Raw genomic sequence first — 16,970 nt, 5'->3', positions numbered from 1 at the left:
ATCATTCTATGACATACTGTAAAATGATGTTTTATGCACCTCCCCACTATCCACGCCACCCCGAAGCACGGCGAGTGCAGCGAGCCCCCTGAGGGGCAGCGTAACACGTCCTCTGACTTTTTCATACCCCCACTATCCATGTCGGCGTGGATTTGATTTTATATAGTGTGGCAAGCGCAGCGAGCCACCTAGCCCGAAGCGTGGCGAGCATAGTGAGCCGCACGAGAGGATGCAGTTAACTTTACATGTATTTCGCATCCCCTTGCGGGGCTTGCTACGCTTCGGGCTCGGTGACTCGCCGTGCTCGCCACACTATATAAAATCAACTCCATGCCGACGTGGATAGTGGGGGTATGAAAAAGTCATAAGACGCATACTGCTGCGCTCACCACGCTTCCGGCTGGCGTGGGTAGTGCGAAGGTGCGTAAACCTCATTTTATGACATACAATCATATTATTGTATACCTAATATGACATGAAAAAATCACATCGCATCGCACGGCACTAAAATGGCCCATGCGATGTGATGCGATTTCCCTACGCAGAATACCCCACTAAGCAAATAGCTTAGTGGGGCGCCGTTCTAGGAAACAAGTACCAAAAGTGGTTGCACAATTGGGGACAGAGAATGTTGGGCATACATTCCAGATGGAGTTTAAAGGTTTAAAGTAGAGTCCCACAAGGTTCAATATTGGGACCCACCTTCTTTTAAATAATGATTAATGATATAAAAAGTGACATAGTGAGTGAAATTGCAATATTTGGGTACACCACAAAATTGAGTAAGGAAATTAACTTAGGAGAGGATGTGGATACACTACAAAGTGACTTATTTAAACTGGAAAGGTGGGCAGAAAGGTGGAAGATGCAGTTTAATGTTGATAAAATTCATTATGGGAAGAAAAATGAACAAGCTACTTATAGGATAAATTGAGTTATTATAGGGAATTGAAAAATTGGGTAATAGTGCACACTGCTCAAGTGCTGCAGCAAAAGCAAACAGGACATTGGCATGCATTAAAAGGGGAATGGATTCAAGGGATGCCAATGTGATAGTGCCTTTTTTACAAGGCATTGGTGAGACCACACTTGGAATATTGTGTTCAGTTCTGGGCACCACACCTTAAAAAAGAGATACGTGTAAAAAAAATTGGAACAGGTACAGAGAAGGGTGACTAAGCTAGTAAAATATCTTCAATCACTAGAATACAAACATAGGCTAACCAGGCTGAATATGTTTTCACTGGAAATGCAGGGTGAGAGGATATATGAGGATAGTATGTTCAAATACTGGATTGGGAGTCATAAGAAATTTGGGGATGATTTGTTCACTAACAGGTATATACTTAGGACACACGGGCATGTACTGAGGCTCGAGGAAAATAAATTAGGTACTGAATTAAGAAGAGAATTCTTCACCATTAGAGCAGTAAAATTCTGGAACTCATTGCCGGTTGGAGTGTTTACAGCTACTATTGTTAATGAATTTAAATCAAAACGGGATACATTTTTGGCCACTAAGGGAATCCTATAGATATGACTTACTTAAATCAGTAGTTACAGTACAAGTCAAATTACGTCTTTTTTCAACCTTAATTATTATGTTACTATGTAACTCAATGCTGCCATTTATGGCAGATTTTGACAAAACAGATCTGACTTCAAAACCACGGCCGTTCCTCATGGCCGTTTTCACTGACAACCCCCCTTTTTTTGACACTCAATTGATGGAACACTGAATTTACGGATCAAATTTAGAGATTTAGAGGCATGGTAGTTTAGCAGAACTGTGTGGTGTTCCTAGATGGTGACTAGGAAAAAGACAGGCGGGGGCTGTCTAACAGCTCTGACATTGTACTGTATGCAGGCACCACAGATCTGAACAAAGAAGGAGTGCGGTTATGGGGGCCTGGAAAATGGGGACTATGTTGGGGGGGTGGGGGTGTAATCATTCCTTTTTTCCAACTGTTTGCCCAATTCGACCATCGGTATTTAATCTCCCACAGTGCGAAAAAAATGTGGATCAGTGAAATAATAACCGATCTATACGTATTTTGTCCAACACGGTGGCAGATTCGACAATCTAGTGTACGTTTTTGACAATGCAAATTCGCCTTTTAAAAAAAGATGAATCTGCATTGGGAAAAGACAGATGAAAATTTAATATTAAGATTGAATACCCCCTAATATTGTGAATTACAGTATTCTCTTGTAGATACCGGACCAACAGCAAGCTCATTCAGCATATTATTACCAAAATATTGACAATAATATAGTTATTACCAGAAGCATATAAATCTTTCTAGCCTGGAAAAAGGAAACTTTAGCCACAATGATATTATTAGTGTATCATGCCTCAATTATGTCATTAGTTTCTGCTGACATAAATTACTAACATTTACTTGTATTGCACTAGCATATTCCACTGCTCTTTACAATTGGGAAGAAAATAATATAATAACAAGACTAAGAAGTACAAGGGAATGATATTCTGTTCTGTCACAAATGGCATTTCAAAACACATACAGTGGGGACTGTCAGGATCCAGGGTCGTTTGTGTTCCCGGCTGTGACAGTGTTGGTCCAGTGGAGGGCGCTGGAGGCAGGAACTTGGGTCTTCTGGGTAACAGGGATATATACACAGGACTGCACTGTGAATTGGACACAAGGGCACAGCTGGGACAGGGTATTGACTAATACCAGGAGCAGAGGTGAGGGGTCTAACCCGCCAGTGGTCTTCCCAAGGGAACCCTGCTTTAGTCTTCACTGCACCTGGCAAGCAGGTTGCGACACCCTGATCCCAACTGTGTGACTGAGAGTCTTTACTCACTGAGAATAAGTATAGCCGGTGGGTGATAGACAGTCTTGGGTATCACTGTTGGTCTCAGTACTGGAACACTGGGGACTTGTGGTATTGGCAGTGTGTGAAAACAGCTAGGTGAGGAGTTGACGTGACTCTGATCAGAGGCATGGAGGTGTGGAGTCTAACCCTACTGGGGAACCCCGCAAGGGAGTATGGACTTTGCTGCACTGGTGGGCAGGTCACGACACTCTGTCAGAGTACCTCACTCACTGTGCCACTGCTGAGGAATGTGTACTGAGAGATCAGTGATGGTTCGGGAATGGATGGTGTGCAGTATCAGACTGGAACCGATGGTGTGCAGTAATGGACTGGAACCGATGGTGTGCAGTAATGGACTGGGACTGCCTGAAGCTGAGGATGCGAGTTGGCCTGGAATCTGATGGTTTGTATCAGATGAGGCTCTGGGTCAGCCTGGAAGCCAAAGCGTTGTAGAAGCTTGAAAGTTGTTGACTGTATCGGCCTGAGAGCCAGGGACTGTGTCGGCCTGGGAGCTGTGGACTATGTTGGCCTGGGGGTCGAAGATGGAGTCAACCTGGAAGTCACTGACTGTGTTGACCTGGGTGCCACTGATGGTGTCGACCTGGGAGTTGTTGACGGAGTTGGTCTGGGAACCATGGACTACGTTGACTTGGCAGTCAATGCCTGTGTCAACTAGTGAGTCAATGATCAGGTGGATGGCTTGAGAGCCAGTGATGATCTCTGCTAGTGATAACTGGAAGGTACAGGCTACTTCTAATGGAAACTGTAGATAGTAGCAGCTGGAAGATAGTCTGACAGATGAAGGGTAAACCAGGGAGCTATTTAGCAGCAGCAGATCACAGGTACACTACACATGTAACTCTGGAACAGGGAACCTGGAGCCTAGAACGCTGACTTCTGGGGAATTACTCTGGGTTCAGACTAGTTGTTCAAGACAAGGAGGAAGTGGCAGAGGCCTGATCTATATCCCCTATGGTAGGTGAATGGCAACTGGTCGCAGCAGCAATTGGGTCAGAACTGGGAAGTGGTGCTTACATGATATACCTGGATCATTTGACCTGTGCTGAAATCAAAGTGTCAGGTATCCTCAAAGGCATTTAAATAGTCTGGAATGCAAAGCTACTGCTGCAGCAGCATGGACACAAACAAGCCTGGAGACACAGGGAAACTATCAAATAAATGTGAACCAAATGTGTCAGGTTCATGAAAGGGTCTATACTGTAGTACCTTTCACGATCCATGTGGCATAATGTGAATTTCGGCTTGCACCGTGTAGCATAGTATTAACTTTGGCTTGCACCATGCGGCATAGTGTAAATTTTGGCTTGCACCATGTGGCATAATTTGAATTTTGGCTCATACCATGTGGCATAATGTGAATTCCGGCTCATACCGTGTGACATAATATGAATTTTGGCTCGTATCATGTGGCAAAATATGTAAGGGGCATATTGCACTGGGAGACGAACATTTGGCCTAGAGGAAGATGCCAGTAGATCACCAGTTTGTAAGTGTACAAAAAGTAGATCCCAGGTTACAAAAGTCTGGTCACCCCTGCTCTAAAGAAAGCAATTGGTATGTTCTAGACACCTTTTTCTTTCTTCATTTTTTAACTTCAGTTCATACAGTATATAACATTCAAAGTTAATAATATGCCCCAAACATTTTCTATATAAAGGGATGAAAGATAATGATGGCCATAAAGCAGTTTGCTAGCAGCATAAACATTACAAAGCTTTTAGAACATTAGGTAAGATCGATGAACCATTTCTTGCAGTATAAGTAAAGAGTAACTAAGTACTTGCCTGAGTCGCAGTGCCATTTATAGCTAATACATCGGCCATTTCCACAAACAAACTGCGTCTGAGATTCACAAGTCTGCAGCTCTGTGTGAGAAAGAAGTTCAAATATTTTTCAGGAAATTTGGAATATTGATTGCTTTAATGCATATACACAGTACAGCCAATGCTATGGGCAATCTTACATACTATTAAATATATATTTTTTAAAATAAGTAAGAGTACAATAATTAAATAAAAAAATATTTTCTGGCTTAAAACTTACTTCTTTTAAAAATAAACTAAAATGTTCCCTACATTGGTATAAACACTTGTAATATTTATACAGAAGGTTAGAGTTACTATTTTATTATATAGTGTGTCATATTTATTATAGACTTTAATGAATATACAGTATGTATTTTTCTTACCCACAGCCCCATGATCCCTTCTCAAGTATGTAAGACAATTGAGATTCTTAAAACTTAACTGCATTACCTGTAGATTTAAGCTTAAACTTCTCTACAGTATGTACAGTATGTGGCAGCTTTTCCACCCACATAGTCTTTTCTTTCTTCATGTAATAGTTATGTCTGTGCAACAGAGAATGTTGGAGCGATTTACTGCACTTTCGATCACAATCTTCCTACCTAATGTATGTGATTTGTTTTTAATTTCTTACAGGATTGGTTTCAATGGGAAAAGGTCGAATGGCTTAAGCCAGTGGTTCCCAAACTTTTTTGAATCACGGCACCCTAGAGTATCAAAATATTTTTCAGGGCAACCCTAGGCCAAAAGTTTGTTACCAAAAATAAAAAAAATAATTAAAGTTGTGCTTAAATGTCATCCTTAGGTCCAGTACATGGTGAAGAAAATGATTCACTTCTGTTTATCCACATATTTTATAATTGAAAGCCACAAGCACTGATTTTGCCTATTACATTGAACATAAATAATTTTAATTGGTTCTGGACCAACAACCTGAGGCACCCCTGCAAGTGCTCCGAGGCACCCCAGGGAGCCTAGGCGCACAGTTTGGGAACCACTGGCTTAAGCACAAACTGTCACCGCCTAATGTTATGGCTGCAAGTAGGGGATTTCAAACTGGGCAGATCAACTTATAAACCTGAACCAACAAGAAGGTTTCTTAAACTATATGTTTAAACTTATTATTGTATTAATTAATTACCTTTATCTTTTGATGTCTAAGCACTAGACATTGGAATCCTACTTGCCTTTTTTAGTAGTCCAAGGTGCAATTCAGTTTATTGCATAGTAGGGCGGGTACATGATTATTTATTAACAGTTTCTTATATAGCGCACACATATTCCACAGCGCTTTACAGATAATATTCGAACATTCACATCAGTCCCGGCCCCAGTGGAGCTTGGGTAAAGCGCTACTTTTAATGAAAAACATGACATGTGTAGAGCAAGTTACATAAGAAGGTTGAGGCACTTGGAGGCATGTAGGGAACTTGGTACAGTGGGAGGTGGGTAGTTGATGGTATGAAAGGAATACATACAGTAGCTTAGCTATATGCAGGTACATTGTGACATGCCATGATATGGTGATGTTCTAATGTTGCTGGGTTCTGTGGCCTAGGTTCTCTCCATTACTGAGCAAATGCAGTATATGCACTTCCCTTTCAAAGCAATTTTGATATAAGCAGCAATACAAAATAAAGATTTATGCATGCCGTAATTGTTTGGGATGGGAATAGTGGGGGGCATAGCCTGAAGCTTTGCCAAAGCCCCAAAAAACCTTCCTCTGACCACACTTGAGAGACAAATAATAATTTGAAAACTGCTAAAAGGTCAGTACAAAACCCTATTTTGTGACAACACGTCTCATTTTGTTCTGCTGCACTCCATTTTCTACGTTGAACCTTGCTTAGCTAGAGATATAAGTGTTGTTTAAAGCAGAGGTGGAACAACCATTGGTGCAGCAGGTGCATAGCACTAGGGCCCTGAGGACTAAGGGGCCCACTGCTGCCACCCACTGCCGTGTGGCATATTGTGAACTTGGGTTGAAGAGGAGGGGGGGGGGGGGGGCAAATTATATTTTTGCAACAGGCCTAACCACTCACAAGTCCTGCCACTGGTTTAAGGTGTTGAATGTATCAAGGGCATACTTCACTAGCTATGGACCACCTGGGCAACATTGAGCTTTCATTGGCTGAGATTACAGAAATGAAATATAGGGTTAGAATGGGTACAATTAAAGGGAAAATCACATAGCCATTTGTAATGAATAAAAGTTTTAAAAAAGCTTGGTACAGCAAATAGATAATTCAGTTATAAAGCATAACAAGCGGTTTGCAAATTTTGCTTAAAATTTCAGATATGTTGAGGAACACACGATCTACGTAGATTCACATAATTCTTGCTGAATCCCTTAGCAACTAATTAGTGATAAGCCTGAAAAGTCTGACATATCCAGTCACACTAATGAAGGATTATAATCATATCGCTCCTAGTGAGTATGGCATCATCTTTTATTATTACTTTTATGTTGTTGGGGGAGAGTTCAAAGTGAAACCAATCTTATATAGTAGCAGTGATATTATCTACTGTCCCCACCTCATGACCTTATACCATTAGTTGTATCAAGTATGACTTTATTGTGTTCTGGTTGATGTCCCAGAATACAACAAATCTGTTACATGCATCAAACAAACCTCTGTGTTTTCTCCTTTCAACCGTACCAGTAATTCCTCCTGTCCTGCCTGACATTCCCTGACATTATACAGACATTTTAAATCTTTAATCTAAAATTCCCCCAAGGTATTTTTCATCCCGTGAACAGCTTCATGTTTCTTAATAATTTAAATAATACTTTGCTTGAGAGGTTATTTTTTTCCTATTCTGTTGGGAATAGCAGAATACTTGCCTTTGCTAAATATTTGCCATTTATCTGTCCAGTTCTGTATATTGTTAAAGTGCTTCTGTAATCTTGCTCAGTGTTTACCTTACAGCATAACAGGGAGTAAATGGGATTACATTTTACCTATTTTCAGTACATTTTATGTGCACGTTGAGCTACATAATTGTACACTGAAGTCTCCAAGAGGCAGTGGTGAGCGACTACGCATGCAGTAGGGCGGGGGGGGGTGTAGAGCAGCGGCGAGGGGCTGCGCCAATGGGAACTTTCTTGGGCGTCCCCATGAAAACGCTGGGCATTCCCATGGTAATGCACCCCTGACGTGGGTGTTGTGGGCGGGCAGCTGAAATCTGTGGATCCCTCTTCCCCACAGATTTAAGACACCAGAGAGGTGTCTTACATCTGCAAGCGCCTGCAAAATCATTCGATGGTCGGTGATTGTGGGGATTTTTGGCTTCCGGGGGGAGCGGTCGTTCATGCGGACAGCATTAAAGTTACACACAAAGCTGTGAATTTTCGCAGCTTTGCTTGTCAACAAAAATGAACTCCTGAATGGGTTCTGATTCACACCTGCAAACTGTTTTGTATGTATTGTGTTTTGTCTAAAACACTAGACCTAAGGAACTTGTCGCTCTACAGTAGGCAAGGGACAACAAATCCTAGATTGATGGAATTTACAGACTGTTATTACTGTAATAAGGATGTCCATCAGGTCTTTGACAATTGAAACTTACAATCACATGATGTAAAGTGGGTGGATCGCTGGTGTGAATAAATCATCATGGGTGCAAATAGCCGCAGCTTGGATGAATCTGTCTCTGCCAAGAGAGGGCAACAGGGGCTTTTTCTACCACATATCTAAGAATACTACTATTTAAGAGCTAAGGTACAGTATGTATATACACAATGATGAGCACAAACAGTGTATCCACCTAACCAACAATATGCTGCTTTTAGATGAGGTATTGACTCTACAATATCACTGAAGATATGCTGTAGATTCAGGTACCAGAACTTATGAGAAGATTCTTTAAATTGTACAAATATGCCATCTTGGATAGGACTTACTGTTCCATGTATGGTTTATTGAATTGAGATCTAATGTATCTTGGAGGCAGGACAAAAGCTTGACCACTTTCATTGGAGAATAACATTGTAATGCAACTTTGTTCCTGTTCCTCAACTCTTGAGCCCATTGTAGGTACCTTTGACAGCGGTTACCATGGGTGATTTTTCTGTGGCTACGCATCCCCAAATGCACCATTGCTATAACTATTAGTAACATTTTGTTATCTTTGTGAAACAGCAACCCTTCTATTAGTTTGTAACAAATTGAATAGCTTTCATTGACCTCTCATCTCGTAGATTCTTGGCCGCCCAAGACCATGTTGGTAGTTAATGGTTTAACACCCCCCCCCCCCACACACACACACACACGCACCGTTACTAATAAGGTACTTATTAGGGCTGACCTTGAACTCCCACATGCCTTCCCTCTTGTTGTCAAAGCCCACTTCTCTTCACATTTCACTCACACACTCAAACACTCAGGGCCTTATTTTGGTTCATTCTTTCTGACAAAATCCTTCTTAGATGGGCGAAACCATGTGCACTGCAGGTGGGGCCTCAAGCCTCTAGTTGTATGTTGATTGAGTCCTCACTACTTATATTTAAGCTGTAATGTGTATTGATCTGTGGCGCTCTTTATTTGTACTATATTTTTGTTATTTATTCAATGTTATGCCAAGTTTTGTTTCCCTGTACTGTTCCTTTGTACGGCGCTGCGAAACACTTGTGGCGCCTTATGAATAAAATTATCCGGAATGGTCTGGCAGCCATGCCTCTGCAGCAGTGACAGGATCCACTGCTGCTTGGCTGCGTGATCCGGAAGCCCCTCCGCCGCTACCCGATACACACCATCCACCTGCGGCGCGTCTATAAGCTGAGCAGTCAGCAGCAGCGTGGATGATGAGTGCTACTGCTGCCCGGACCCAATTAATTGCTGTAACATTGCAGGAAATCTCAGTGCCTGCAAAGTTCTCCTGCTAAGTACCTGCATTGGCACCAGTAAATTTGGGGCATTGCTCCAATAATAATAATAAAAATGTCAGTGTGCTCGGACATAAATCCCAAGTACTGAACCCCATTGAGCATAAGGCTGTTTTTATGGTGTCATGGTATATATATATATATATATATATATATATATATATATATATATATATATATATATACACAGTGCAGTTTGATGGCATGTGCGGCTGTGGACAGTCGTGACAGATTTGAAATCTCCTGTGCTGAATCTCCCATTATTAATCTCTTACACAAATCTCTCAGTATGTGGCTCATTGGGGTTTATTCTAGTTTATTCTTTCTGACAAAATCCTTCTTAGATGGACAAAACCATTTGCACTGCAGGGGGCAGATATAACATGTGCAGAGAGAATTAGATTTGGGTGAGTTATTTTGTTTCTGTGCAGGGAAAATACTGACTGCATGATTTTACACTTCAATATAGATCTCACTTTGAAGAAAAACCCCACCCAAATCTAATTCTCTCTGCACAAGTTACATCTGCCCCACCCGCAGTGCACATGGTTTTTTTAATCTAAAGGTGCGTACACACGGGGGGAGATATATTGCTAGCAATATATTGCTTGCAATATATTGCTGAGCAATATATTGCTCAGTGTCTCTTTTTCAACAAGTGACCAGAGATGGTCGCTGTTGAAAACGAACCTCTGCTGGGGGAGCCGCAGAGGTAATTAGCTGGTCGCAAGAGCAAGCTCCTGCGACCAGCGATTACAATGGGGCAGAAAACGGGAGCGCGCACCCGGCGATTTATCGCCGGCGCACACTCCCAATCACTGGCAATATGGTCGCCTGCGACCATATTCCCAGCGATTATAGCACTTATCTCCCCCGTGTGTACACAGCATAAGAAGGATTTTGTCAGAAAGAATGGACTAGAATAACCCCCATTGTCTGAAATGAGCCACAAGAGTGAAATCTCTTGTGCTGAATCTCCCTTTATTTATCTCTGGCACACATCTCTACGTATGTAGGGCCCTTTAGAATGCAGGCTCACATGACTGCATTGTAAGACTTCAATTGCCAAGCAGTGTATTAAGATCCCTGCAGACCATGGACACCACACTATTCTTACTGGAACATAAAAAGAAACAGAACTCCTGCACCCCGAAGTTTTATAGCAACCTCATTCACTGCTGCCCCAGTAGCCATGGTATCAAAACAGCAAACAGTAAGCTAGCTTTAACGATAAGTTGCTCACATTCATCTTAAAAATAAGTGTATAAGAAACTACCTCAGTGTTTTGTGCCCATAAAGTTTCCATTTTTTAATGAACATTGTGCATAAGTTTTTGCCAGTGTTGTAAGACATTACGTTATGGGATACTTTCTGCTTTGTTTAAAAAAAAAAACTTTTTCCAATAAGAGAATGAAAAATGTCAGTACAGCGGTACTCTACAACTAGTTTATATCTTTCTATTACATGATGTGCATAGAGGGATGTGCCTTGGTACTTGTATGGTTCTAAACGCTTGATATGATGACCCTTGGTATATATTAGCAGTATAAACAAACCGCAGCAACTAAGGAGTAAGACTGAGGACTCAAAGTGAATAAGAAGAGTTCAAAGTATTGTTCAAACAAGTTATTATGTAAACATGTGGGCAAATTACATGTGATTATGTGAGTACAGTTTGTAAATGAGAATGCACTTTTGTACGGGTAAATGAAAAAGGTTTTTGTTGTGTGTGGTCTACTTGCAAGAAATACAGCTAGTAATGTATGCTCAAAGGAAACAAAACCTTTCTTGTTTATATGTGATTATTTAAATAGGGCTTAAGGGTGGGGAAGTTGCATTAAGGTAATGGGAAATTCCCTTTTGGTGGGAAAGGGCTGTTGGAACTAAGCTGTCAATTGCCTAGATAACGGAAACATAGTCTTGAAAGTATGTTGTTGCATTGCGTCAGTTGAAAAGGCAGTAAGTGCCTGAGTTCACTGCTGGTGATAGAAGAAACTGCTGAGATCCTTCCCTGCACCCACATAAGACAATTTCATTTTGAACTCAGCTAATTTGTGGTATTAAGTCTTTCATGACCCACTGCATACATGCACCATTCAAATCATCTTATCTAAAATAACGACTCGGACAACTGAAATGTGGTGAATGGGGTCGTCTTTTTATTTTTCTGAAAGAGGGCGGCCTATTTGATCTAATTTAATATTTAAATTTAACTATCTATGGTGGCGAGGTCAGAACAGCTTAAACTAAAGATTTCTTGGGCCGACTGCCCAAAAGAACAAGAACTGGCCTCCTGCCTACATCCCTGTCCTTAAAAATAAAATTTTAAAATAAAGTTCGGGCCACCTGCCTGAACTATCTAAATATTCCCCCTCAGGTCACAACTCAACTAAAGCGACATAAAGGGCCCACCTGGGACGGTGATGCCCCTGAAGGAAAAAACTGTTGCCATGCTAAAGTCACTTTCTCCAAAGGAGTTGCCCCTCAAGGGAATGAATCTCAAAAGGTGTTAATACACAAATTAACCTAGCCACCGTTCTGAGACCGGCCTCTCCATAAAAGACGACAACTATAACTGAAAACCAAATAAATACCTCCCTCTAGGGCGGGCGGGCGGGCAACGTTTGAAATCAAAGAGGCAGAATATTCTAGAATCTCCCATAATCCTAACCTTAAACACGCCCATAACAACTCCTAACCAATAATAGCCTGCTGTGTAACATCCAATCCACTCTCAGAAAAAACAAAGCCACCCCATCACTTGTTGCCGAGGGCTTCTGGAATACATTTTATGCATGGGCCATAAAACTTATGTCACTTCATGCACACAAGGTGCACTCCATGATCTTAAGTCTTTCATGACCCACTGCATACATGCACCATTCAAATCATCTTATCTAAAATAACGACTCGGACAACTGAAATGTGGTGAATGGGGTCGTCTTTTTATTTTTCTGAAAGAGGGCGGCCTATTTGATCTAATTTAATATTTAAATTTAACTATCTATGGTGGCGAGGTCAGAACAGCTTAAACTAAAGATTTCTTGGGCCGACTGCCCAAAAGAACAAGAACTGGCCTCCTGCCTACATCCTTGTCCTTAAAAATAAAATTTTAAAATAAAGTTCGGGCCACCTGCCTGAACTATCTAAATATTCCCCCTCAGGTCACAACTCAACTAAAGCGACATAAAGGGCCCACCTGGGACGGTGATGCCCCTGAAGGAAAAAACTGTTGCCATGCTAAAGTCACTTTCTCCAAAGGAGTTGCCCCTCAAGGGAATGAATCTCAAAAGGTGTTAATACACAAATTAACCTAGCCACCGTTCTGAGACCGGCCACCTGCCGAGATCTCCTGATCCGGCACCGCCACCATAGACTAAACTACATACCTCTCAAACTCTCTACAATATCCCTAAGAAACAAGGCCATACCCTCTTCCGAAAGGTGTACTCCGTCACTCCTGTACAACCTCTGATCGCGGAAGGTGATACCCGCATGCGGAATCGAGTATCCGCCGTGTTGACAGACTGCTCGACCCACTACTGAGTTCACCCTCCGCCGAACCAGGTCAATTGCCCCAGGATTAAGAGCACCCCTCCAATTCTGTCTAGGGATAATATTGGACCAAAAAACTCTACAAAAGGGGAAACGCTGCAAAATATCCAGTAACTCGTTCTTTATTTCAAATCTAACTTCCAGACAGGTTCTGGACGTCAAATCGTTCCCCCCCAAATGCACAATTAAAAATAATGGAAACCCAAACCTCTCTACTGCCTCTTCAAATGTCTGTCTAAATTGCGAAAAGCGCAACCCCCGATGCCCTAGCCATCTGAACAAATTAAGTTCTGGATATTGAGAATAATCCAGAACATTTGGGGAAACCGATAACCAATAAACAAAGGAATGACCCAACAACCATATACATTGCGGGTCAATCCTCATGCCTGAAAAAAGAATATTTAGAAAGATTAGTATGAGTTATAAATTGGATAAATTTAAATTAGAGTATCACCTGACATTGGGCTTTGTTTAAAACCTAACATTGGCTGTGGGGGGGGGGGGGGGGGGGGATTTGGGTCGCCCCAGTTTGACTTGAGGCAAAAAACACACCCACCAGCCGGCAGAAGCCGTAATTAAAACCAGTGGCAATAAAAAATTCCTCAAGGCCCCCCAAACACTAAAGCGTGTTTGAGCGAGCGGCTAATCCTCAAAGGGGGCGCACTGCCAGATCAAGGTCTGATGTAACGTCGAAACGCACCAGACCTCCATCTACCCAGTGCCCGAATAGATCTATCGGACCAACCCGCCGCAGCGGCAGCCGAGGCGGCGCCGATGCGAAAAGAGTGTGTCCCATACATCTCCGGTGAAAGACCCAGGTGCAGGATACCCCGTTTCAAAACCGCATTGAACTGATAGCGAGTCAGGGGAGACCCATCCTGGTGAATGAGCCAACCCCCAGGCACGTCAGAACGCAAGGACGAATAAGCCCCTGCCACGGCCAATGGACAGATCCGCCGATCCGCGCAGGACCCCATTCGCACCCAACGCCCCCTGCCAACTACATCAGTCTTGGACCGTTGTACCCTGCACCATAACCCGTCGGGGGAAACGACGACATGGTTTGTCAGCATAGGCGAAGCCGATGACCGAGAAGATGCCACCAGCTCACCTACCCTGAACGCCCCATGAAAGGCCATGACGAAAGCCATGGTGAACAGTTTGACCTCGTACCGCGAGGAGCAAACTGTTTTTAGGGCACGGACCAGCCTACCCAACAAACGGCCGTCAATTGGCCGCCGCCTGTCGGGAATGGGTGGTTGTAATCTCGACCAACCCTTGAGCATTCTCTGCAGGAAAAAGGACTTTGTGATGTCCCTTTTTCCTTTCAAGCGCAGAAAGTAAGAGATGCCTGCTAAGGCCTTACCTACTGCGCCGCGAGACTTCCCGGTAACATAGAAACGCCACGCAAAGGCAAGAATTAATGATTTTAAAGTCTTACCTCTGTTGCCCCTTTCCATTAGAAATTGGCTCCAAGTCTGCCAAGCCGACAAATATGCGGCAAACGTAGCCGGCGCCAAAGAGCTATGTGCTAGCCCCTCCATTCCGGGTGAATAACCTGCCATACATAAGAAGGGCAAATGTCACCCGTTAAACGTGCATTTGGTGCCAGACGTCTAAAACGCTGCCATTCAAAACGCGAAAGGGCATCGGCTATTTCATTATGTACCCCGGGGACATGCCTGGCTCTCAACGTTATGTTGCTAACCAGGCACGTCAGCACAATCTGCCCAATAACTCTGAGAACTTCTAAGGAAGTGGATTTCTGTCTGTTGATAGCGTAAACAACCCCTAGGTTGTCACACCAAAAAACCACTTCCTTATTTTTTAAAACCCCATGCCACAGTTCAAGGGCGACCATTATGGGAAACACTTCTAATAGAAGCATGTTCCTCGTGAATCCTTTCTCAACCCAGCAAGCAGGCCAGGCTTCTGAACACCACCTACCGGCAAAGAAAGCACCAAAACCAGTGGCGCCCGCTGCGTCGGTATATAGTTCCAGAATAGAGTTAGCAATGGGTGCCTCCTGCCATATACAAATTCCATTAAATTGGGACAAAAAGGAATCCCAAATAACCAGATCCCGCCGTATTTCGCTGTTGAGCCTAAGGAAATGGTGAGGCCTCCTAATCCCCACGGTAGCCCTTTCTAATTTTCGCATAAAAATCCTACCCATGGGTATTACCCGGCAAGCGAAGTTAAACACACCCAATAATGATTGAGTTTGTTTAAGCGTCAGTTTACCCGCTGCGAGGCCAAACAAGATTTCCTCATGTAACCGGTTAATCTTGTCTTTTGGGAGCCTACATTGTCCCTGTACGGTGTCCACTTCGATCCCCAAAAAGGTTAACACTGTAGTTGGGCCCTCGGTCTTATCCTCCGCTATTGGTACCCCGAACGACTTAAAAAGCGTCTGAGTACACTCTAATAGTGCCAAACATCTATCAGAGTTTGGTGGACCAACTAGCAGAAAATCATCTAGGTAATGCGCTATTCCAGACTCTCCAGAAACCTCATGCAAACACCATTGCAAAAAGGTGCTGAATCGTTCGAAATAAGCGCAGGAAATGGAACACCCCATGGGAAGGCATCTATCAAAATAATACCCATCATCTAATTTAAAACCCATAAATTTAAAAGCTGATGGGTGCAGAGGCAATAACCTAAAGGCTGACTCAACATCTATCTTGCAAAGCAAAGCCCCTTTTTCAAATGACTTCACTAACGCAATGGCCTCATCAAAAGATTGATAAACCACCCTACATAATTCCTCAGGGATGGCATCATTCACTGATGCACCCCTTGGGCTGGATAGATGCTGAATCAGTCTAAATTTACCCTCCACCTTTTTAGGGACTACTCCTACTGGGGAAAGGATCATACCCTGAATAGGAGGCTCTTTAAAAGGACCAACCATCCGGCCTAAATTCACCTCGGCATTAACCTTCTCCTTAACAATTAAAGGAAACTGATATGCCGAACGCAAATTCTTCACAGACCCTTGATTAATGTTACCCGAGATTGGCAAGGCGAACCCCTCAGAGAATCCATTTTTAACGAATTCTGCCTCCTCCCTAAAGGGGTACCTCTCCAACCACGGCAACATGGCCTGCAGCCGGACGGGGGATGGAGCTCTAAGCATGATTTGGCTCCGCTGGACCGCGGATTTGCCTGCTGCCGGAAGCTCCACCCTGTCCCTGCGCTGGTTTACTACAGTCTTTAATGGGATGACCGCCTCCACACCTAATACAGGAGTGCCGAAAACGGCACTTCTGGCCCAGGTTACAAACGTTGTTATTATAGGCGAAGCATTTCCCATGACCTACTCTCTTTGCACTGCCCCCTGTCCCTTGGCCCCCTTGCTTCCTATTCCAAGGTTTTGAGGAAGCCTCACCCATAGGCACAGCCGAATTTGTAACCTCAACATAAAGCTCAATGTCTTTTCTGCCAAAGTCACAAATATCTTTCCCATGCTGCTTACGCCGGAATTCTTCATCATACGTGCGCCATCCATAGCCACGGTATGACGTGTATAAGTTATGAATCAGATACTGATACCGTATCAAACTCATATACTCATCCGGCCTAGACTCCATATAACAGGCCGCGAAGACCAGCATTCCTCGCACCCAGTTATTATAAGTCATAAGTGCTTCCTCACTTTCAGTGCCCTTCTTTCTCGCCGCAATAAGCGCCTTCTGGCTTTTGCTAGTAAGGGCAAATATGTTAACATATTTGCCCTTCCTAATTCTATCCCGCATCCTTGGACGCAAACCCCGCATTACTGCGGTGTTTGCGCACTGGACGGAATCGGATTCAACCGTGACAACTGAATCCTCACTCGGGGATCGCCTCGTACG

General features: G+C 43.2%; 1 protein-coding gene across 4 annotated transcripts in view; it reads right to left on the bottom strand.

The window, feature by feature from the left end:
• The window catches only part of LRP1B (LDL receptor related protein 1B), a 1,445,580-nt gene that overhangs the window by 669,202 nt on the left and 759,408 nt on the right, over positions 1 to 16,970 (bottom strand). For all 4 annotated transcript variants that reach the window (XM_083153866.1, XM_083153869.1, XM_083153867.1 and 1 more), the window contains exon 19: positions 4,647 to 4,727. In XM_083153866.1, the coding sequence (XP_083009992.1) occupies positions 4,647 to 4,727 (81 nt within the window). The remainder of the gene's footprint in view (positions 1 to 4,646; positions 4,728 to 16,970) is intronic.

Source organism: Crinia signifera, chromosome 7 (genome assembly GCF_055691185.1).
Source record: "Crinia signifera chromosome 7, ASM5569118v1, whole genome shotgun sequence".
NCBI classification, from domain to species: Eukaryota; Metazoa; Chordata; class Amphibia; order Anura; family Myobatrachidae; genus Crinia; species Crinia signifera.
Note: the sequence above shows the minus strand (reverse complement) of the source record. Positions and strands in the feature narration are given on the sequence as shown.